The sequence below is a fragment of the Branchiostoma lanceolatum genome, chromosome 3 (assembly GCF_035083965.1).
Source record: "Branchiostoma lanceolatum isolate klBraLanc5 chromosome 3, klBraLanc5.hap2, whole genome shotgun sequence".
In the NCBI taxonomy this organism is placed as follows: Eukaryota; Metazoa; Chordata; class Leptocardii; order Amphioxiformes; family Branchiostomatidae; genus Branchiostoma; species Branchiostoma lanceolatum.
In genome coordinates, this window is record NC_089724.1 from 7,706,412 (window position 1) to 7,730,228 (window position 23,817).

At 41.2% G+C, this 23,817-nt stretch overlaps 1 protein-coding gene across 6 annotated transcripts in view; it reads right to left on the reverse strand.

The window, feature by feature from the left end:
• Positions 1 to 8,257: 8,257 nt before the first annotated feature.
• LOC136429963 (tetratricopeptide repeat protein 17-like) overlaps positions 8,258 to 23,817 on the reverse strand; it is a 32,834-nt gene continuing 17,274 nt past the window's right edge. For 2 of the 6 annotated variants that reach the window (XM_066420148.1, XM_066420147.1), the window contains exons 13-28: positions 22,959 to 23,145; positions 21,893 to 21,997; positions 20,114 to 20,338; positions 19,072 to 19,270; positions 17,854 to 18,080; positions 16,769 to 17,113; positions 16,285 to 16,332; positions 15,708 to 15,791; positions 15,293 to 15,397; positions 14,368 to 14,503; positions 13,758 to 13,881; positions 13,056 to 13,221; positions 11,089 to 11,154; positions 10,505 to 10,624; positions 9,948 to 10,091; positions 8,258 to 9,251 (exon numbers count right to left, since the gene is read on the reverse strand). In XM_066420148.1, the coding sequence (XP_066276245.1) occupies positions 9,093 to 9,251; positions 9,948 to 10,091; positions 10,505 to 10,624; positions 11,089 to 11,154; positions 13,056 to 13,221; positions 13,758 to 13,881; positions 14,368 to 14,503; positions 15,293 to 15,397; positions 15,708 to 15,791; positions 16,285 to 16,332; positions 16,769 to 17,113; positions 17,854 to 18,080; positions 19,072 to 19,270; positions 20,114 to 20,338; positions 21,893 to 21,997; positions 22,959 to 23,145 (2,440 nt within the window). In that variant the 3' untranslated portion in view covers positions 8,258 to 9,092. Of the gene's footprint in view, positions 9,252 to 9,947; positions 10,092 to 10,504; positions 10,625 to 11,088; positions 11,155 to 13,055; positions 13,222 to 13,757; positions 13,882 to 14,367; positions 14,504 to 15,292; positions 15,398 to 15,707; positions 15,792 to 16,284; positions 16,333 to 16,768; positions 17,114 to 17,853; positions 18,081 to 19,071; positions 19,271 to 20,113; positions 20,339 to 21,892; positions 21,998 to 22,446; positions 22,531 to 22,958; positions 23,146 to 23,817 lie in introns of all 6 variants that reach the window. The other 4 variants (XM_066420149.1, XM_066420150.1, XM_066420152.1 and 1 more) reach the window with 4 other exon arrangements.

A 23,817-nucleotide genomic window follows, 5' to 3' on the forward strand; every position in this document is an offset into this window, starting at 1 on the left:
ATGGTGTCTTTTGTGCAAACCAACGTACTGGGTTCATAGTGAAAGTGAATGGTCTATCGATCGCAATCTACTCTTAGTCCAGCTTGCACATGTGGAGACCTGTGCGAAAGTATTTTTGGTGCCGGAGTGAAATAAGTCAATTACGTGAATAACTTGAGATGTATTGTAAATAGATGTTGCACTAAAAAAAGTGGTGTCTTGTAACATCACAGACGTATGGTGTTGTGTGACTATTTTACAATAAGTACAAATGTCAAGTTTCTAGCGGCATCCGTTTACGAAATATCCTGTAACCATTCATGTGAAAAAACATAGTCAATAAAGATGTGATCCTTTCAAACATTCATCCAAGCCGAGTATATATATATATATGGTATGAACTATTAGAAGAGACAGAAATTGATAGAAAACCATTCATGCAGTGTGATGGTGAGAAAATATCGTAAATCAACTTTGAACATTTCTGCATGTATCCTATCAGATCATCTATGAGCGACGGACTCTCACCTATTGCAACTGCGTCATTGGTCCCAAAATGGGTCTAATCTGCAGGAATTTTTTTTTTCATTTCCGTGCAATGTGGGTCTCCAGACTAATACACGTGATTTAGTTGGCAGAGAGCAGCACATTGATCTTTTCTGCAACCAGTTTGCCGGTATCATATGCAGCTAACACGTTTTACTGTTCATTGTCCTGTTCTTCAGTCAAGCATTTAGCAGTAACAATGCAACATACCGTGTTCCCTTTGACATTGGTTACATTAAGATAGCACCACGTCAGGCGCTGTGACGACAGAAGTTGCCCGTCTTCTCGTTAGTGAGAGTTTACCTGACGACTATAACAGAGGGCAAACAGTACGTACCAACGATTTTCTTTTCCACTTAGAATCACTTCCAACAGTCTACCTAGCACCTGCGTACCGTCACATTAACATGGAAGTGTCTATCGTGTTTCTCGTTCTCTTCATATCGTCCTCCACTCTGGCCGGTGACACCTGTGTCGACCTACACCACTGTATTTGTGTACGAGTGGGCGTGCGGTGAAACAGCAACTCATATCTATACAACTGTTCCATCACCATTACCATCGAACACAAATGAACTTTTCATATCTTTACAAGCGATCAAGACAATAACTCCAGAAAACTTTCCCTCGCTACCTTATCTAGAAGCAATCACCATAAAACGATGTCAAGTGAAAGAACTCATTCCGATGTGCTTTCAACATGTATATAATGTCTTTCATATAGACCTTCCACACAACAGCATTCAGTACCTTCAAGCAAAGACTTTTGGTGGTCTAAAAAGGTTAACGCATTTGAACCTGCAGGACAACATCATTGATTATATTCACGTCGAAGCTTTCCTTGGGCTTCAAGATCTGCTTCATCTATATCTCGATAGAAATCGCCTCCAACGTCTACCACTAGCGCTGAGTTTCCTTTCAAATTTACGATATCTTTCACTCGATAAAAATGTTGTTCAACTTTTTCCCGTCGATCTGTGGCAAATAAGGCAAATTTTCTCCATTACACTTCTACACAATCGATTTCTCTGTGACTGCAAGCTGTGGGGATTTCGACGATGGCACGAAGAAACATCAAAAGTCTGGGATATTCGCTGTGCTAACAAGCAAGAAGATTCGAGTAACAGGGAACTGAAAGACATCCCCATGGAAGATCTTCGATGCCAGGCACCGGCCATCAAAGTTCTACCCGGAAACCAGACCGTGAGAGTGGGCGATGACGTATCCTTTTCCTGCCAAGCGGACTGTCTGGAGGGACTCCGTTTTACCTGGCTACTACAGACAAACCGTAACACTAACACTTCATCGGCTGAAACCTGGACACTAGAGGACTTGTTCCGTGAAAACACACAGGGATTCTTCTCCCATTACAACAGAAGCTGCGTTTCGGTTCTACGGCTCACTCGAGTTTCAGCGATGGATGCAGGCAGCTACACGTGCAAAGTCACAGCACCGCACATGCCATGTGGCAAAGACACAGCCTTCCTGACAGTGAACGATCCCCGCCATGTCGTGTCTATCGTCCAAGAGGTTGTGTCTTATAACACGAGTTCGAACATACGACAGAAAGACAATGAAATAAACACGTCTGCTCGCCCAAGTATTGACGGCTTAGGGGAAGTTGACTACATTTATCTCTTACCATCTCATGAGGAAAATGGCCTCATCGCCCAACCCGTTACCCTGCACATTGTTCTTACAATCGTATTCAGCCATGCATTAACCGTCCTACTAGTCAGTGCCTCTGTGTTGTTTCTTTGTTGGCGAAAGCGAAACAGGTGGCTACAAAACGCTGCTCAAATGTCTGACGTTAACGGCGTTCAAGCAGCCATCCTACAATCCGGAGTTCAAGCATTGGCTGTATCTTTTCCCCAGGTGTTCCAACATAACAAGAGTAAGCATTATGAAAATGACGACGAGTTCAGTGATACAAATGTTGCAAACGACTATGAGACGATTCCAGACTATTACAATGCACAAGCAGAGGTGGATTTTGTCAAAAACCGAAGAACAACGGAAGACAACATTGAGAACCACCAGTATGAAACCATTCCGGACTACGTCAATGCTCAGGTAGAGGTGGACCTTACCAAGCCACGGTACGAGTCAGTGATAGAGGTAACACATGGCACTGGACAAAATCAAAACAAATGTTACAATCGTCCAGCTGTAAGGGCAGAAAATGTGGCGGTCTACACGGGATCCCCGGAAAACTAAGGTTATAAGATACATATGTATGTGCAACGTCTAACCCTTTCAGTGAAATTCTGAGGAGTTTATCTAATTCTAAACACCATTTGAGCAGAATGGCATTTAAGGTTAACAATGAAACCAATGTCACTAAGACGTTCTGTGAATATGTGGTAAAGGTACAAAAATTAGGTTATGTAGAACCTATCAGCATTGTTTTAGGCCAAGGCATAGATATTAGTCTTGATCAGGTTTAGTGTTGCTCAAGAACGTGCCATACATTCATTGTACCTGACAGTGTTTGAATTGTTTTGCACTAAATTTTGATTGATTTTATCAATCTTTCCATTGTACAGGTAGAAACAATTGTTAGTGAAATCATAGGGTATGGCAGAAAGTAGAACGAATGTAACAATCAGCATACTGTTGAAACAGGGGGCATTGTTTTCATTCCTTTCGAGGATGACATACATTTTTCTGATGGCTGGATTCGTGATTCTCGTGTTGCGGCGTATATGACCTCGGTACCAAGCCCAGACAGTCATGACGTCCTAACTGGGACAATCCGTGGACAAACGTTGTGTAACTAAACATACACCTATATAATTTTCACGTACAGATGTGGTTTCATCGGTCCACCATAAACGACTGCTTTTCGTTGAGAAGTCGACATTTGAAAATATCTATAGACATTTGTAAATTTCGATATAATGAGTTTATTCATTTGTTAGTGACGTACTATACAGCGTTATTTCAAATGCGAAAGCTTGTTTTTGTAACATAGTTGTAATGGTGTCTCTTGTGCAAACCAATGTGCTGGTTTCGTAGTGGATGTGAATCGACCGCAATCTAGTCGTAAGTCCAGCTTTTACTTTGGGAGCCTAGGGCAAAAGCATTTTGGTGCCGAAATAAAATAAGTAAAAAAATCTGTCACTTAGGAAAAGGGGTGGATGCTACTTAATTAAAACGTCTGATCGTTTCCAAAATCATGTCCAAAACTTGAGTCCATGTATTGTAAATAGATCGACAAATCTTGTGTCACTGACGATACGGGGTGGATGCTACTTGAAACGTCTGATCGTTTCCAAAATCATATCCATATTGCTTGAGTAACTGCTATTTGGCGTATTACATGGATGTCTATCCTTTATCGACGTATTGTAAATAGATGTTGCAATAAAAAATGTGGTGTCTTGTAAAATTACAGAAGTATGGTGTTCTATGACTTTGACCTATAACCACAAATCACAATGAAAATTAGATTAAGCATTCACATAACTCTTTTGGTACAACAAATATAGAGTAGTGATGAAATCTAACGAAAAATAACAGCTTGTAATGTTACAAGTTTCATAGTTTGTTGCAAATACATGCCTGAGGGCCAATTGCAAGTACAAATAACACATACAATAATGATAAATACTATCATGATATTAAGAGTCACATCCAATATCATGCTACATTCTAAAATCTACACGGTGCTGGTTTTGTTGGGTTTGACATCTTCTTTGCGTGACCTACTAATATCCGCCAGTGACGTCACCAAATTAGCAGAAATTATATAAAAGGTACGTAAAATTACATAGGATGCTACTGATGTAAGAAAAAAGAGTGACTAACATGAATGCATAGAAAAGGGACATTTCTGAATTTCACAGCAAACCGTTGCCATGGCAACACTTGAAATATGGCGAGGGCCTCCAAAGCGCCAGCCTCATTGCTCCGAGTCGAATCTGCAGGAATATTACTTTTCCATTGTCGTATGTGGATCTCCAGACCAATGAACACGTGTTCTGGGTACGTGATTGTTTGAGTCGAGCAATAAATTGGTTTCTGTAATCAGTCTGTCAGTACCACAGGCTGCTACTACATTTTGCTCTTCGAACTCCTGTTCTTGAGCCTTTAGCAGTTGCCGTTCCGCGTATTGTATTGCCTCTGAGGTTCCCTTTCATCCAGTCGGCGTCAGGCATTGCCCAACTTCTCTGTAAGGTGTGTTTGCATCACGCTGAACGGACGACGAACAGTACGTATCAACGGTTTTTATTTATTCAGATTTACCAGATTTGTAGAGAGATTGACAAAACAGATGAATTTCACTTTTTCAAGTTGTCAACCCGGGCAAGACTGTAGAGTTTGAACCACTCACATTGGAAGGACCCCCACTCTTTTCGATAAGTGTGGCGGGTTCTTGAACGTGCTCAAAGGAAGGCTTTCCTCAAACACGGGACCTCCATTTAACGTCCTGTCCGAGGGATGGCCCTCTCCGAAGCTAGGTACTCGTTTCCACCTGAGTGAAGTGAGGAAAATCGTGTCCCTTTCCCAAGAGTTCAACGTCAACGAGACAAATCAGGAGACCCCGTGTTTGAACCCAGACCATTCAGGTTCTGAGCCACACACCCTGCCACTGCGCCACCGAGACGCCACTTTCTTCTCAGCTTTGATAGAATCACTTCGAGTTGTTTACCTTCGTACAATCACATCAACATGAAAGTTTTTATTTTACTTCTGCTTATATGTATGGAGCCTTTCCCTGTGTCCGCAAATAGCTGTGTCGATTTAAACCACTGTATCTGTGTGCGAGTGGGCATATCCCTCAGCGTAAGGTGTGGTGAAACAGCAACCCATATCTATACAGCTATTCCATCGCCATTGCCATCGAACGCAAGTGAACTTGTCATATTTTTACAAGCAATCAAGACAGTAAGACCGGAAGACTTTCCCTTGCTACTTGATCTGGAAACAGTCATCATCAAACGATGTCAAGTGAAAGAAGTTATTCCGATGTGCTTTCAACATGTCTATAATGTCTTTCAACTAGAATTTCCACATAACAGCATTCAACACCTTCAGGCAAAAACCTTCTGGGGTCTAAAAAGGTTAAACTATCTGAACCTGCAGGACAACATTATTGATTATATTCACGTCGAAGCTTTCCTTGGGCTTCGAGATCTGCTTTATCTGTATTTGGATAGAAATCGTCTCAAACGCCTTCCGCTAGCGCTGAGTTTCCTTTCAAATTTACGATCTGTATCATTAGATGAAAATGTTATACAACTTTTTCCCGTCGATCTGTGGCAAATAAGGCAAATTTCCTCCGTTACAATTCTACACAATAGATTTCTCTGTGACTGCAAGCTATGGGGATTTCGACGATGGCTCGAAGAAACATCCAAAGTCTGGGATATTCGCTGTGCTAACAAGCAAGAAGATACGAGTAGCAGGCAACTGAAAGACATTCCCTTGAATGATCTTCGATGTCAGGCACCGGTCGTCAAAATATTCCCCGGAAATCAGACGGTGACAGCTGGCGATGATGTATCTTTTACCTGCCAAGCTGACTGTCTTGAGGGACTCTGTTTTACCTGGCTGCGGACAAACCGAAGCACTTCATCGACTGAAACCAGGACACTAGAGGACTTGTTCCGCGAAAACACACAGGGATTCTTCTCCCATTACAACAGAAGCTGCGGTTCGGTTTTACGGCTCACACGAGTTTCAGCGCTGGATGCAGGCAGCTACACGTGCGAAGTCACAGCGCCACACATGCCTAGTGGGAAAGACACAGCCTTTTTGACCGTGAAAGATCCCCGCCATGTCGTGTCTGTCGTCCCAGAGGTTGTGTCTTACAACACGGTTTCAAACTTACTACAGAAAGACACTAAAATAAACACGTCTTCTCGTCCAAGTAGTGACGGCTTGGGGGAAGTTAATTACATTTATCTCTTACCATCTCATGTGGAAAATGGCCTCATCGCCCAACCCGTTACCCTGCACATTGTTCTTACAATCGTATTCAGCCATGCATTAACCGTCCTAGTCAGTGCCTCTGTGTTGTTTCTTTGTTGGCGAAAGCGAAACAGGTGGCTGCAAAACGCTGCTCAAATGTCTGACGTTAACGGCGTTCAAGCAGCCATCCTACAATCCGGAGTCCAGGCATCGGCTGTATCTTACCCCCAGGTTTTCCAACATAACAAGAGTAAGCATTATGAAAATGAGGACAAATTCAGTGATACAAATGTTGCAAACGATTATGAGACGATTCCAGACTATTGCAATGCACAAGCAGAGGTGGATTTTATCAAAAACCGAAATGAAAGCAGAACAACGGAAGACAACATAGAAAACCACCAGTATGAAACCATTCCGGACTACGTCAATGCTCAGGTAGAGGTGGACGTTACCAAGGCACGGTACGAGTCAGCGATAGAGGTACGAACACATGGCACTGGACAAAATCAAAACGAATGTTACAATCGTCCAGCTGTAAGGGCAGAAGATTTGGCGGTCTACACAGGGTCCCCGAAAAACTAAGGTCATAAGATACGTACACATGTGCAACATCTGACGCTTTTAGTCAAATTCTAAGGAGTTTATCTAAGTCTAGACACCAGTTTCACAGAAGGGCATTTAAGACGAGCAATGAGAGCAATGTCACTGAGACTTTCTGTGATTATGTGGTAAAGACACGGTGCGCAAATTAAGCCAATATGTAGAACTCATTAGCATTAATATTGCTTTAGGCAAAGGCATAGATTGTATAGTCTTGATATTTAGTACTGCTCAAGAACGTGCCATGCATTGTACCTGTTAAGTTCGATTTGCAGTCAAGTTCGATTTGAATACGAAATATACAATCTTTCAATTGTAAAGGCAGAAGACATTGTTAGTGGATTCATAAGGTATGTCAGATACTGTTGAAACAAGGAACATTGTTCCCATTCCTTTCGAGTATGACATGCATTTTTTCTGATAACTGGAGGAAACTGGTTCGTTGTTCTCGTGTTGCGGCGTGTGTGGCCTCGGCACCAAGCCCAGACAATCACGACGTCCAAACTGGGACAATTCGTGGACATACGTTGTGTAAGTAAACGTGTACATAGACCTAATTTTCAGGTACATCATAATTGACAGCTATTCGTTGAAAAAGCAGAAACTTTATCGCACAAGTTGACATTTGTAAATATCTATACACATTTGTAAAAATCGATATATCGTAATTAGTAAGTTGTTATTGGCGCACAATATATAATAGTCTTTCAAATGTTTGAAACAGGTATCATTATGCAACGTAGCTGTAATGGAGTCTCTTGTGCAAACCAAAGTGCTGGAAGTCCTCTTTTCAATCCATAGTTCTTATATCATATCTATGTCATTTTCTTTCATTGTTTTGTATTTATGTATTGTCCTTCGTTTTGATGCGGGAATGAAAAAAACTCAATAACCTGAGTCCATGTATTGTAAAAGAATGTTGCAATAAAAGTGGTGTCTTGTGAATTTACAGATGTGTGGTGTATGACTATTTTACAGTAAGTACAAATATGAACTTTCTAGCCCCACCCGTTTATGAAATACCCTGTAATTATTCATGTGAAAAAACGCAGTCAATAAAGATGTGAACTTTCTTTTTCAAGTGGTCTTCAGATCTGTGTTCATGATTCAAATTATATATATCTACCAAGCACAAAGTACTGTTCTCAAGCATGCAAGGTATTCGTCACAAACTAGTCGCACAATAAATGTAAAGGTAAGGACAGACAAGAAATCAGACATTGAATATTCTTTTATTGCACTCCCAATGTACATAGCTGTGACTTCACCTTTGCTCTTTCACCTCTGACCTTATATTCTCTGAATCATTTCTAAGAAATAACAATAATATTAAACCTGATAAAATCCCACATGGATGAGAAAATACAGTTACTGTCTGAAGAATCGTCACACTTTTTGGAGGCTTTGTAACACACTGACGTTTGCTCATGTGAAAAAAAAACACATACAATGTAGATGCACCAAAATCGTACTGCAAAAACGCTCTATCTTAAAAATCAGTTAGTACATGTATCCCTTGAATTTCTTTCATATTTTTTCTTACAAAAATGAATAAGAAACCAAAACCTTGACTGGAGCATGTTCTTGCTCATGATTAGCTACTAGACTGTCCATATTTCGTGGTAGCTTGCAGACAGAGTGAGACAAAGCCTTTCATCTATTCCTCACTGTGATTGGCCAGTTGCCTGCATACATTACTGTGATTGACAAGATGTTGAATGCCTTGCTGGGCGGATCGGAAATTGTGTCTGCATTGATTGAGGATCAAGTGAAACCTGTTGGAAAGACCTCTAGCTTGTTTCAACAGCTGAGTTTGTTTGCTGGCATACAATGTAGTCTTTCCTCGGTAACAAACTTTTGCCTGTATTTCAAGATTTTACTGTGCATTATACAACTGATGAACAGAATATCGGCCACGGAAAAAAGCTAAAACGTTCTACTTCGAACTTTCATTTCTGCAAATCACTACATAATTATTTACTGTACGCCATGAGGCTTTTCAGCATATGGGATTCTCCTCCTATAATCGTATCTGCATGTATGATCTACTATCCTCTGGCATCATTCTTTTTGTCCTTCTCTGCTTCCCTCTGTCTCTTCATGAGGATGTTACACTGCAGCGTTCGGAGACGCTCCATGGCGGGGGCGAACTCTCCCTGGAGGATGACCGTCAACTCGTAGTACTTCAGTGCTCTGTCAATGTCACCCTGGGAAAGACAGGCAGTGAGTGAACCGGTGAGCAATGAATGGGAGAGGGAAAGGAGGGAAGAAATGAGTCGGCCATGGAATGAGTTAGAGTAAAGTAGCAACGGAGTGAGTGGAGTTCAAAATTTGTGAATAGTTTCATCAGGTTGGTAAGTCACTTAAAAGTGTATACATGTGAATACTTTGTGTTTGGGAATGCATCTATAAGCAACGACACCTGTGCTGCAGTGCAATGTGAACCAGTCAGAATTGCCCTGAAGAAGGTGACATATTGTCACTAAAATGTTGGTTGAATAAATCACTTTGTTGTGAGAAAAAAGTCTTTTTATTCTATGGATGGCAATGTTTGAAGTGGAAAACCTTTATTCTTTGGCCCAAATCGGTATTTGACAAAGTCATAGGGAATTATTTGCTAGTATACAATCACATAGACCATTAGGAGGTAAACCAATCCACAACAAAAGAGAAAGCAAAACATACACACTCACATACACACTAGAACCAAGTTCACATGCATCAAAGGCTGAAGAAGCTACATATAATATATCACTACCAAGGACAATGTTGAACCCCAAATTTTTTCTGACGATGTACCCTTAACTACATTGAACTCCAGCTGTTAGCGATTTCCCTTCTTTTTTAAATTAGTAAATGTTTCCCAGTTGTTATTTGAATGAAACATCCTGGCAAAGCCCTACCATAGCAGCATATATGTTGGCAAGTGTGAAGTGGTTGACGACAAGGTGAGGAGCGATCTCGACCGCCATCTGGGCCACCACACGCGCATCGTGCCACAGGCCCGTCCGGTGGAAAATGTTTGCCATTCCGATCAGCGCAACATCCTGAGGGACAACAACATGACCATGCTCAAAATGGAGAGGATTTGGCTTATTATCCTGTATACATTATGTTCTTCAGCAGCACAATATCGTAATTCTGAATTTGTTTTTGACAGTGTCTCAGTGTTCTCTTCTGGCTTCAGTATAACGAACATGAGATGAATCTATCCATAGCAATCAAAGAGCAGTTAAAGGGAACTCATGAAGCCAAAGATCTTTTTTCTGTGCACATTACTATGTCTCATACATGTATCTGGCAACCTTCATCAACAACTTGAAAAGGAATGCTGGGCTCAGCAACATCACCATTATAGCAGAACTTCGCTCATTGATGGAGGACAAGACCGAGTGGAACCCATTGTTCCCTGTGTTTGCATTGCTAGCTGTCCCAGTTCAAGGTTCGAGGTACAGCTTACCTTCATTCTGTGTTGGGAGAAGTGTAGTGCCTGGCGCAGGCAGTCTATCGCCTTTTCACCGTTTCCTTCCACACGCCAGTACAATGCCGCCATGCTTAGCAGGATCCAAGACGTTTGATTCTATAAAATGGAAAACAAAGTATCATGAATATAAATTTTTAGTAGTTGTCCACTGTGTTCTGCTGCTGCAGTAGTAGGCTGCAGCTGCAATCAGTCTTTCTTCAATTCTCTCCACTTTGTCCGATTCATCGCAAGCTTCCTTAGCTCCCGTAGTTTTATTTCTGACTGCAACAGTCCTAGTCCTCTTTCTTTCAGGTCTGCGCTCAGTAGGTTCTTGCAGTGTCTTCCTATAATCATAAATAGGCAGATAAAGTACAGAAAACCTTTCTATCCCCCGTAACTGTGAAAGGTTTAAGTATGGTTGTATACATTTATAGCAGATATCTTTCTTTTCACTTCCACATGAAATAAGCTTCCCACAGACTGAAGACCACAATTAGTATTAGCATCAGAGAAAGGCAGATGGGTATATACATGTAAACCTAACTTCCTTTCTGACCTACATGTATCATGCATATATTTACCTTTGTTAAAGCTTTTGCTATCCGCGTTCCTACTTCTTCTGCCTGCTGTACATCACCACCAACCGTCTGAGGAAGACAGATTAAAAAAGGCATGAGGTTTAAGGAGCAGCCATTTGGTTGATATACTACTGTTTCAAACAAAAAAGTGTCATTCAATTTGCAAGATAACAGTTACTTATTGACAAGCAACTAGATAGCTTTGTAAACAGTCAGATGTTTCAAACTGCATCCGCTGTCTTTCGTCAAAGACTGAGCCAGAATTTGGGGTTTAAATGTCATTCAGTTCATCATCATTCATACTAACAACACGTACACAAAGTAAGACATAACAAATCAGACAACCATCTAATAAGCCCTTTCGCACATTCGAGTATGCATGTGCAGTGTCAAAGGTGAAGGCCCCTGGCTTGTAAACACTTCTCGTCTAGAACCATTGTCTCAACTGGCATAACAAAGCCCAGACGGGTTTTGTTTTACGTGGGTGAGATGGAAAGGGCCCTTAAAAAGAGGATTTCAGAGTACAAGCGAGATTCCTCTCCAGTTGCACAACACATGCAGACTTACGAACACGTTGGGAAGAAGGTCACCATCTTGGACCGAGAAAGCAGAGTTAAGGAAGCTGTGCATATCAGGTCCCGCCCCCCGTCTCTCAACCGTGACCAAGGGTGCCACAGACTCCCACCCATCTACACTCCCTCGTCCAGTGACATGACCTGGGTGACCTTTGAGCTGAGGAAAGATGGCGGATGCCACCTGAAAGCTCCTCATAGCTTTTAACTTATTGTCGTGAGTACTAGTTTTAAAATCCTTTACTCAAAGGGTTTTGTTTTGTCTCAGGGCCTTCCCATATTGACACTGCACATGCATAATTGAATGCGCAAAAGCGCTTATTATCTCCATGAAAAATGGAGATATTGTTTTTGGTGTGTTTGTTTGTGTGTGTGTGTGTTTGTGTTTGTGTTTCCGGACTATTGTAGTAATCATAACTCAAGAACCTCTGTATGGATTACGATGATATTTGATATGTGGGCAGGTGTTGTGAAGCCCAAATTCAAGGTCAATTTTGGCCCCCTGGTATGTGACCTTGGTACTGCATCAGAAATTCCATTTTTGTATCTCTTGACCTGGACGTGCTATGGTCTTGATTTTTTGGTGGCAGATAGCTTGTGGTGTAATGAAGACATGGTGTGGGTTTGGGCCCCCTAGCAACTTGCTCTGGAACTGCAGGGGTGTTATCGTAAAAATCTTCTAAGGAGAATAACTGAACAAAGGAACGATGGGTTTCCATGATATTTAGTATACAGGTAGCTTAGACAGAGATGTACACGATGAAGTGCAAATTATGTTAATTAGGACTTCATTTGCATATCTAATAAGGTTAATCTATATTTGCAGTGTTTTCCATTATCAGACTCAAATACATGTAACGTATGTAGTTCATGGAAAGTGGATCATCAACAGATACCAATTATGCAAATAAATTCATAATTTGCATAATTAATGCAAAACACCATCTCTCATCTAATTTGAAAATTATAGGTCTGTCAATATGATACTTAGTATGCAGGTAGCTTAGACAGAGATATACATAATGTAGTGCAAATTATTCTAATTGTGACTTAATTTGCATAGCTAATGAGGAAAATCTATATTTGCAGTGTTTTCCATTATCAGACTCAAATACATGTAACATATGTAGTTTATGGAAAGTGGAGCATCAACAGATACCAATTATGCAAATTTATTCCTAATTTGCATAATAAATGAAAAAACACCATAATTCATCTAATTGGAAAATTGCAGGACTGTCAATATTGCAACATGTGTAAGTTAGATTAAGGTTTTTATGACCAAGCATATATTATGCAAATGTGTAAGTCATTTGCATGAATAGAATTGTTCATGGAGATATGAGGTCGTGGAACTCTTGTTGTTTAACTGTTTGACAAACTATGATGTTGCCTCACCTGAAGAACTTCCTTCAGTCCCAACTCAGGCCCGTAGTTGAGAGCGGAACGGTTGGCCACACCGTCCAGGTGGTCCAGAGTGTGCATACTGACAACATCTGCAGTACACACAGGCTCCACAAGGGGGCCTGACACTTTGGATTTGAAGTTGATGTGATCATGGATGCTGGAAAGAGAAGAACACTATCATTTTACCAAGGGTGAAAAGGTACAATTACAGTACAACTATTAAGTTTTTCTTGTTACAAACAAACAAACAAAGATTTTTCCTTCGAAATTTGTCTAGTAGTAGTATGCTTTCAAGAGGGCTGAAAAACATCTGGACTAAATTCAGAGATGTTTTATTACTTAATCTAATCATCTGTTCTTTAACTATTGAGAACACAAAATTAATATAATAATGTTAATCTAATAAAAAAAAAGTACATCTTTATAGGCTTTATTATTTTGTTCTCAATATTCCCTGGTCAAATGAATAACAAAGAGTAGATTAGAAAAGTATTCTATTTTTACCTAGCTTTCAACTGTTAATGTGTACTGAAAATGTTTACTTTCCTGTAACCATTTTTGTACTGCAAACTTTTGTAGTCAGGAGGAAATTTTGGCAGCTTTAGGCCCCCAAGTTCCTTTTCTGAATAAACTATTATTTACAAATAGTGCTTTAGCTTACAGTTTGTACATTCCATATATGAGGTTACTCACTTGACGTCCTTAGCAGTGACTGACAGCCAGGTACTGGTGAAGGTCTGTACGTTGATCTTCTTGATGCCACGGCAGTCGTCGGGCGTCGGCCAGCCAGGAGATGCATGGGTCTTAACCATCGGAGCTGAAAAAAGGACGAGGAGTCATTGAAATGAAAAGTACATTCAAACCTGCCCAGCCGACCTCCTCTTCAAGCCAACCACCTGGCCATGGCCACAGCTTTTTCTCGGTCCCGAAAATTTCACCCATAGACACAGACATTAAGCAGCCTGCCCAAGGCAACCACCATCAGTCAGCTGTCAGAATTTTTTTCATGCCACTTTCTAGCTGTCAATGCATAAAAGGAGGCTGGGGTCGGCAGGTTCTTGCCAGGGCTTTTTCTAAGGCCTTACTTAGGTATTCTTCAAGGCGACTGCTTTTTCTTGGTCCCCCAGGTTGTCACCTTGGGCAGGTTTGACTGTATTATTAATTTACAAAATCAAACTATGTTAAATAATAAAAGAGCACTATACAGGCTTGACAGTTGATATCATTGTCCCCTTTCACATCAAACTTATTAAATGATTAGTTCATCTCCAAACACAGCAGCAGTAAAAGACAACAGCCGTACCTGGGTTAGCAGCGGGAATTTGGGGCCCGTTGACTGGTAAGGAGGGGCTGGGTGGGGAGTCCTGGAGAACAGCCACACTCTTGTCATCACAGGGCTCGCCTGCCAGTAAGTTGTCTGCATTGTTGTCGACAATGTTCTGCAGAAACAAAACATTGTAATAAGGGTAAAAAAGAAAGCAGGTAGAGGGTGTTCACAATACATTTTAAGTACTTGGCTAGTCTATCACAATGTGTGTGATCTAAGTGTCATCTATGAGTGTCATCTATTAGTAAGTAAGTTTATCAGGGCTCCCATACAAACTAGGGATACTTGGATACTTTATTAACTCCATTAGCTTACATACAGTACAAATGAACAAGTACGAAGCTAGGAGGACTTTCAGGGAAGATACAAATTTCAAATTCAATAAGAGACTGGTGCTACCAACATGTCACATATGAACGTTTCATTGTTTGGTATAACAACATTTGAAGTAATACTAAAAGTGATTCAAGATTTCTTCCAATTGGGTGAAATAAAAGCCTAATATACCATCAACTTTATTGAAAATTTCCTACGACATTTTTCCCTGTACAGCACAGGTTGCTTCAGCCAATTGTAATCATGGTAAAAAGCAAACCATGTACTAATGACACACTTGTTGCTTAGAAAAGCAGTCACTGTGGTGGTGTGGCATAACAGTTACAGAGCATTGGGCTCAGAACCAATAGGTTCCAGGTTCAATACTCGCCATTCCCCGACGTTGCAGGTTGCAGCCTTGGGAAAGGCCCTTTACACCACCTTCCTACCTTGACGGTGGAGTGACGCCTACCGAGCCTCTCAACTAATCTGTTAAAAGTGTGCCCAGAAACACACAATCATGTAATTTGGTGCACCAATTCGGCAAAATTTGCAAATTTGCCACCAAGAGCCGTAATTTATGTACCAGTTCCTCCTTCAGTGTGTCCAGGTCCACTGTCCCCTCGAAGTTGACCACACCCATCTGTAACAGATCCTGGTCCAGATCTGAGGCCTTAACCTGTACTGTGATCTGTGGGGTCAACAGGGATCTGGTTATAACATGGATTGGTGTTATCACAAACTAAGGTGTTAAGGTGTGAACTACTTTTTTTTCAGAAAACTTACTTTGCCACATGCTTTTGCATTTGCAAGGTATGTTGCCTTGACTAGACATTGTGATAGCATTGGCATTCTTTTTTTCCTGTTAAAAAACTAGTTCTCCTTCTGTTAGCTAGTTTTCATAAAGAAACATGACTATCTTGTGGAGACAGATTGGTGCAATAATCTATTAGTAAATAACATTACTATACAGAGAAAAGACAAGCCTCTGGAAGTCTCACCCAGTGTGAGTTAGGGTCCCCTTGATCCACCAGGGTTTCTGATTGGTCCAAGATGCGGAATCCATGAACGTTCATCGTTTTCCCCTGCAGAGAAACAAACAAACACATCAATACATTTTTATGGCCTATTTCTTTTTTTTCTTTTGATTGTTTGAACACACATCAATCTAAAATAAGTCTTGCTTGAGCAGAGGGGAGGGGGGCAGACATGCTTCAATCTTGTTCTGCTTGCTGCACACTGAAAGGCATCATGGGAGATGTCAGAGGTCATACACAGACATAACTAACCTGATAGGAATACAGACTGACATGCCAGCTGTACAAAGATCTTTTGAGAAATAGTTTGCAGAAAGATAAAAATATGACACAATGCATTATTTGTAACGACATGCCAAACAATCAATCCCTTTTGATTTAGTTCCTGACGATTGTCATTGTTTCTCCAATGCAAGATTTCGAAGAGAAATGAGTAGGCATGCACGGTCTTCTTCTGTGTCAAGCACACTGTTTCCAGGCGTCTGTTGCACTACTTTAATTGAGTACAGCATAAAATTAGTGAACCGATTTTCTGTCACACCTCCACACAGTGCGTTTCTTTCTCCATACCCAATTCCCACAGGGCTTTCTGAGGAGAAAAAAGCAATAATTTGCACTTACATTTTCACACAAAATAATGACAAATGAACTACTTTTCTGGAAGAGAGAGATTAGTGCTCGTACAACAAATGTGCAGTTACAGCACCATAACAATATTTTGGCAGCAGTAAACAATCAAGAATCATTGGAAGTCTTGAACATCCTTTAAGGTTAACATCTCAATTGTACAAATATTTTTCACTTCTTCCTCTGCAGTGTATCTTTCAGTCACCTTTTAAACATTCCACATTTGTTATATTTGCATCTTGAATTACAACCTCACTATCCCCTTGATTCTTCCTGGTCAAACGTCCAACCCTAAGTCCTGCCCAGCTGTTCCTCCATATAACCTAGGTGGAAAATCAGTGCCAGAGCAAACTACAATCAATGTCAGCAAGTTACACCAACACTACAAGTGTCCTCACCAGTAATTTGATGGTTCCTTTCGGTCCTTCTGGTGTGAGGTCCAGTTGGATGCTGGACTCGTCTGACTCCATGTCTACTGGGCTACCGTCTTCCACGAACTCTGCGTCGACCAGGGCTTCTATCACCTCCTCCTCCTCCACATTCTCATTGGTCAACTGTGTAGACTCCTCTATTGCATCCTCTTCCTTAGCAGCTGTCTCCTCTACTGTTCCAACATCCTCCCCCTCATTTTGGCCCTCCTCCTCCCCACCATTGTCCTGCTCCTCCCCACTACTGTCCTCCCCCTTCCCATCTTCATCCTCCTCATCATTGTGCTTGGGGTCAACACTGGCATTGTTTTCTTCCTGTGTTCAAAAGGAGCACAGTGTGAGGGTATGGTTAGTTTATTTATGAAGAAAAACAATTCTGAAGCAGTCCTGTGTTTTTCAAACATCTTTAACCTTTAGCAGACTGAAGTCACCATTTGGCACCCGATTTCTTATTGGTTACAGAGTCAGGCAGCAGGGAGAAGGTTAAGCATGGGTTCAATCTGCAAGTATAACTCTTTGGTATGATTACTTATCAGTGATGCTGAATCTATTTGCCAAAATGCCCTGCAGAATGGCTCAGAATGGGACATGCTTTTACTCTATCAAGCCTTGTTGAATTATAAATTGACAGTGTACTTCTTCTTTGTCTCCCCCCCCCAGCCTTCTCCGTTCTCTCCTCTCTCCTCTCTTCCCTTGTCTCCTGCCCAGTTCCCTTTCCAAACAACCTATTTCCTTCAAAAGTGTTCTCGCAAAAGTAGTTCAATCAGGGAGGTATGTAAGGATAACAGGATAACAAAATTCTTTGTACACAACCAAGTGTTTTATTCACACCGACGTTTCGGTGACCATCTGTCACCTTCCTCAGACCAATTTTGATCGCAGGTTCCCTTTGCATTGCAGCTATAGGAAAGCAGCTGTAGTGCAAAGTGAACCAGTCAGAATTGCCCTGAGGAAGGTGACAGATGGTCAACAAAATGTTGGCGTGAAAAAACAACCTGTGAATAAAACAAACAATTCTGCTATCCTGTTCTCCCTCCCGTCCTCTTTACATGTACCTTTTGGTATGTAGCGGTTCCAATCACCTCCATACAGGCTGGTGCCGGGGTCGGGGGTTTGCCGTTCCTGGGTTGGTTACACTTCTGACACGCGGGTTTCTGACACCGTGGTTGCGGGCCGCCGTGGGGCAGGATGCAGAGGGCCTCGCCTGGCGCCAGGACCATGGGTGACCGACACTGCTGCTTGCACTGCTGCGGGTTATGTTGAACCACATGCTGGCAGGCTGCTGAGATTGAGAAGAAACAAATATTAGTCAGTGCATGAATGCCCCCTGACAGAATGTAAATGAATTGCAGGACTGGATTATGAGGATAATTACAGGTTTGCGATAGTAAAAGTCCTATTTTATTTTCCTGTGGGGTTTAGAGTTGTTGCCATAAAGCTAAGGACTTAAACACATGCAGGCAGGCTGGTATGTAGAAGTAACAAATATTAGTCACTGCATCAGCGCCCCCTGGCAGAATGTAAATGGGTTGCAGGACTGTGGACTACATGTATGATGACAGTCCTAACACTGTAACAGTATTCTACTTTGGGATTTAGGGTTGTTACAATAATGCTAGGACCCTGAGACAGCATGAAATATTGTATTGTGATGTCCATGTGATCTTACACTGCTTGTATGTAATATTATTTGATATACACTCTTGTCATAAGTTTTCTTAGGATCAGCAAACAATATACATTGTAACATCATGGGTTGTTTTCAGGTCAACCGTCCACGAAATCCTATTCATACTTTAGTCATTCTGCATTAAAAGAGTTTCGAATGTATTTTGTATTCATTTCTTCCATTCCATGTCTAACACTGCTTCTTCCATTTTCACCCCAAGTCCTAGATCAAGACTTTCAAAGAAAGGACACGGTACATGTAGTTTGGAATGTTGATGAAGATTTCCAGACTATGATACATTGGACAATTTGTTATTAATACATTAGGTATGTGTTCATATATTTTTGTAATAATGTATTAATCAATATCATTTGTGTTCCTGTGACCTCCCCCTTAAACTGGACCTCTGAGAAGAGCAGCCAAGGCCGACAGGGCATTCCAGGTAAAATAATTGGTCTCCAAACGACCGACCGATTGGTTGATTGATTGATTGATTGATTGATTGATTGACTGACTGACTGACTGACTGACTGACTGACTGACTGACTGACTGACTGACTGACTGACTGACTGAGTGCTTGAGTGATTGATTGAAGACCCTTACGCATCATCCTGTTCATGGCGGGCGACTTCTCCTGCGGGCGGACGTTGTAGAACTTCTTGTAGCAGCGCAGGATCCGCAGCGTCTCAAAGGCCGGCGTGTAGGAGGGGTCAATGTCCAGGGCCGTCTCCAGGGACTCCATGGCCTGCTCCATCTGTCCCTTCGCTGCCTTGGCTGTGCCCAGAGTGAAGTGGGTGATGGGCTGGAACAACACCAACTAGAATTAGCACTTTCTTCCTAATGAGGTGAAACGTACAAGGCAAATAATACAGTCTCCTGGCTCCCCGGAATCGGACCCGGGGCCGCCAGCTCACAAACGAAACACGCTTACCACAAGGCTAAAAGGTCCAAATCAGTTAGACTGGTCAGTAAGTGGTGTTTGAACCACACTGTTACAGGGACATAGTCCACTCAGATGCCTTCTTCCACAGTATCTTCTGGCAACATCACACTGGTATACAAATAATTTGTTACAATTTAGCCATTACTGTAGCCTGAGTGACACCCTAGTTAGTTCCAGGCTTTCCCTTCACCAACCAGTCTGAGATCGCTGACATTCAAGTCATCTGGAATTTATAATTGTATTCGGCCAGATTCTGGCCGGGCAAGCTGATTGGTCCCTTCTGTCAGTATGTATCTGTAGCAATGATTGTATGTTGTTTTGAATGTTTTAATATCATCATGACCATGATTCTGAAAGAAACAACAAATAAGTAAAAAAGCCATGTTTTCACTGAATCTCCACCTTAAACCAAAGCAGGGATTTTGCTATACAATGACCAGAGGAAGAAGATGACCAGATCCTTTGCGGTATCTTAATTATTTAAAAATCCATGTCATGTTTCCAAACTACACAAAAATGTTCAAGGAGGTACCTCCAGCACCCTAAAGAGAAAGGGCTAGCAACCTCTCCCTATAAAAATATACCCTGCTACAGAAACAGCAAGGTAACTTGTTGCCCTATGTGCCATCAGGCACTACAATTGCATTGGAACGAACGAAAGAACAAAGTGCAATCTACATTGTACAAGTCAGTCAGTGTCACCTCTGTGTCGTTGAAGCGCAGGGCCTCGTGTAGCAGCGTGATGGCGTCGTCCACTTTCCCGATCTGGTGCAGCACGTTTGCCATGTTGACCAGCGGGACGTCGGTGTACTGGGACGGAACGAAATGCAGCGCCCGTCGTATGCACTCGATGGCCTGGTACGGATTCCCCGCTACGCGCCAGTACAAACCAGCCAGGTTGAACAACGTCCAGAGCGGTTCCGCTTTCTGTAAACCAATGATAATCACTTCTGTTAGTAACCTTCAAACAATAGTAAAAGAATGCAGGAACTGGTGAACTTATCTTTGGTCAACTGCAGTCAATTTTACCTAGCGATAGTCAAAATAGACAAAATACGAATTAAACTCAATTTATCAAAGTATCATACAAATACATTTAAGGCATAACTGGCCAGGGCTTTCAATTGTATGGATGTCATTTTCAGTCATGGTCTGTATCAAGAATATCTGTCAGGTGAAGAGGCACCTATGGAAATTTTTTGTAGATGGTATGGAAATAACTTTGACTTTGAGTTAAAATGAGTTGCAGGACTGTGAACTATGATGACAGTGCTGCAGTTGTCTACAGCAGGGTTTATGAAACGATGAAGAAGTTTTCCATCTCTTCTTCCTGACTGCTATCAGTGGATCGGTTTACAGAACCTCCACTAGATCTTCTAACAATTACAAATGTATCTATCCATATGTCAGAACATTGTATTTACAAAAGCATAGGTGGCAAATGCATTTTTTCTGGTGTCATAATTTTTTTTTACTCAAGATTCAAAGTGTACTCTTAACCTTCTCACTGCTGTCTAACTCTGTAACCAATGGGAATGGGGTACCAAATGACTACTTCAATGTGCTAAAAGTTAAAACTTGAGGACACCTCTGATTTACAAGTTAGTGTTGCAAATTTGCAAAAAATGCATACAGAATGAGATGATCATGTAAAGTACACAGAAAAATCTAATACAGACATTTGTCTAACATGATGTTATTACATTACATGCACTACGTACATATACATGTATGTATACACATGCTAAATATGTAATATGCAAAACAGACACATTGCCAAAAAAATGCATTGCACAAAATGCAACATATGCAACTAGACTACAGACATATGCGGGGAAGGGTATGGACAAACAATGAAACTTTTCCAGATGCACAAGTGATTGAAGTGACTCTTATATGTATGGGGGTAGTATTCTTTAGATTTTCTTCAAATCTATACGATTTATCAAACATTTCAAAGCTGAAATGTTGGAAGTTAAATTCCTAGTCATGAAAAGGGTTTCTACAAAGAGTAATGAAAATGTACATAAACATTGATACAGTTTTCATATGCTGAAAATTGAACTGCTCTGTAACAACTGCAAGTGATTTGGAGATTATGATGTGGTGATTAACCATGGTAAAAAACAAATACCACAGATCTAATTTGTTTCGTGTACTTGAAAATTTCCAAAACATATTTTTCATGTTTCATGTTAATCAGCTCAATGGAGGAATTTCTCTGTGGAAGTTAAAATCACTGTATATTTCTATCGAAATGAGGTAATTTTGTGTTTGTTAGTTTTTCACAAAAACATACAGTGTTACAAGGTCATGAGCAAGAAGTTCTCCATTTTGGATGAAATGTAATAATACCACCCCTGCAATTTAGTGGCATGATCCAGACATCAGTCTGGTTTTTTTTCAGAATTGTCTGAATTTGGACCAAGTCACTCAAAAAACAGGGGTGGTCAGTATGATTTTTCCCACACAAAAAGGTACCTTGCGCAGGGCCAGATCCACTCTCCTTCCCAGCTCCCGCTCTCTTTCTGACCAATCAATCTCACCCTCTGATCTTGTACCCAGGGTGGCATGCTGCCGCCAAGCCTATACAAATCCCACCACCAACCAGAGCATGCAGCATAGCCAGGCACGTCACCGCACATACAGCACAAGACAGCAAAAGAAACATACAGAACTTAAAAAGAAATTAAACATTTAACTGAAGAAGGGTGTTAGACGCTACGAAATGACGTGCCTCCAACAACGCGACACATCTCATTATATAGTCTCCCTCTTACCAATCTCAAAAGATAGTTCATTTCTTTCAACAATGTTCAAAACAAAACATCTTTCTGCTTGGAGATTACCCGGTAATCAAAACAATCAAAACAAAAACTGATTTTGAATTTCTGCCCTTTGATGTTTTTAGAAGCAAAATTTACAATGGAGGCATGTGAATCGAATGTATCCAACACCCAAGTCCACCACATGCACAGCTAATACATGCAATTGATAGAGCACCATTATATGAACGTTCACTGCACTGGGTCTACCTTCTCGATAGCTGACAGAATACGCTGACCAATTTCTTCGGTGTGAACGTTCTCGGTAGTGCGATACGCGGCCAAAATGAGAGGCTTCCATAGTAGTGGTGGTGTGAAGAAACAACATACAGTTAGGCATAACAAAGCTGTTAACATTTTGTAGACAGACATGTTCTTCAGTTAGGACATCAAAGCAGATACAGCTAGTAAACAGAACAAAAACTTAATCTTTCTTTCTTTTAATAATAGTTTATTAGCTACACATTATCAACATACATCCAAGCATGATGTTACAGTATGAACACATTTTTTGCAATCTTATACCCAAAAATTGAGAGTCTGAAGCCTCTTCATCAAATTGTAGCTTTTTACTAATGGTAAGAATGTTTTTGCAATCTTAAACCCAAAAATGTAGAGTTTGAACCCTCTTCATCAAATTGTTCATTTTTTCCATTGAGTTAACTTTAGCATGCTTGAATTTTGGGAACAAAAAAGAATAAAAAAATCTACATTTTCCTTACCGTTTTCATGTTGTTGTCCAGCACCTTTTTGGGAAGTTTCTCCCGTTTTCCAACGCCGTCCACGTGGTCGTACGCGGTCTGCGTGAAGGGGAGGTCAACGACTGTGGTGCAGACCGGTTTGTACCAGGGGAGTGAGTGCTCCTCTTCTTCTGTCAGCTTTACCGCTTCGTTCAACAGGTGGTGCATCCTAAACCACAGAGATGAACCAATCTTTAGTAACATGGCAAATGGTAGTCGGTGACATCTGCACCGGTGCCCGTAGGAGGTGTAGTCCCGGCTGGGCCCCGAAGATAAAAATTTGTCTCGGTGGACTGCCGGACATCGGAAGTGTACCTCTCGTGTTCTCAAGATTAGCTCATGGCACCTATTTGTTACTGGGTCCTGCGTTGATTTTAACTCTATGTTAAAAAAATCCAGGGCCCCGGCCGTGCCCAAAAATAGCCCAGCAACCCCACGGGCCCACGCAGGGGTCAGGCCCGAAAGTGACATAAAACAGCCCGTGAACTGCCCGGCAGGGCACCTTTTTCCAATTGTGACCTAAGCATTACTTATGGTATTGTTGAATCAGCTTGATACAGACAACTGAATGTCAAGATTTTGCTACCAAACATTCAAAACCAAAGATTTGATCAATACATATAATTATGTCTCTCTTATCAACCCGTCACATATAAACTATACATATCTGCAACAAAGCACAATTTCTTATGTCCTGTCAAAGAGGTCCCTATGCCTAGTCACAGTATTTGAATTTTACTTGTAAGAGAAGAGAATTTGAAATGTCTCAATTATTCTATGCTATACTTATTTATCTAACATACAAATTTTCAGCGACTGGTATGAGTATCATATATGATAA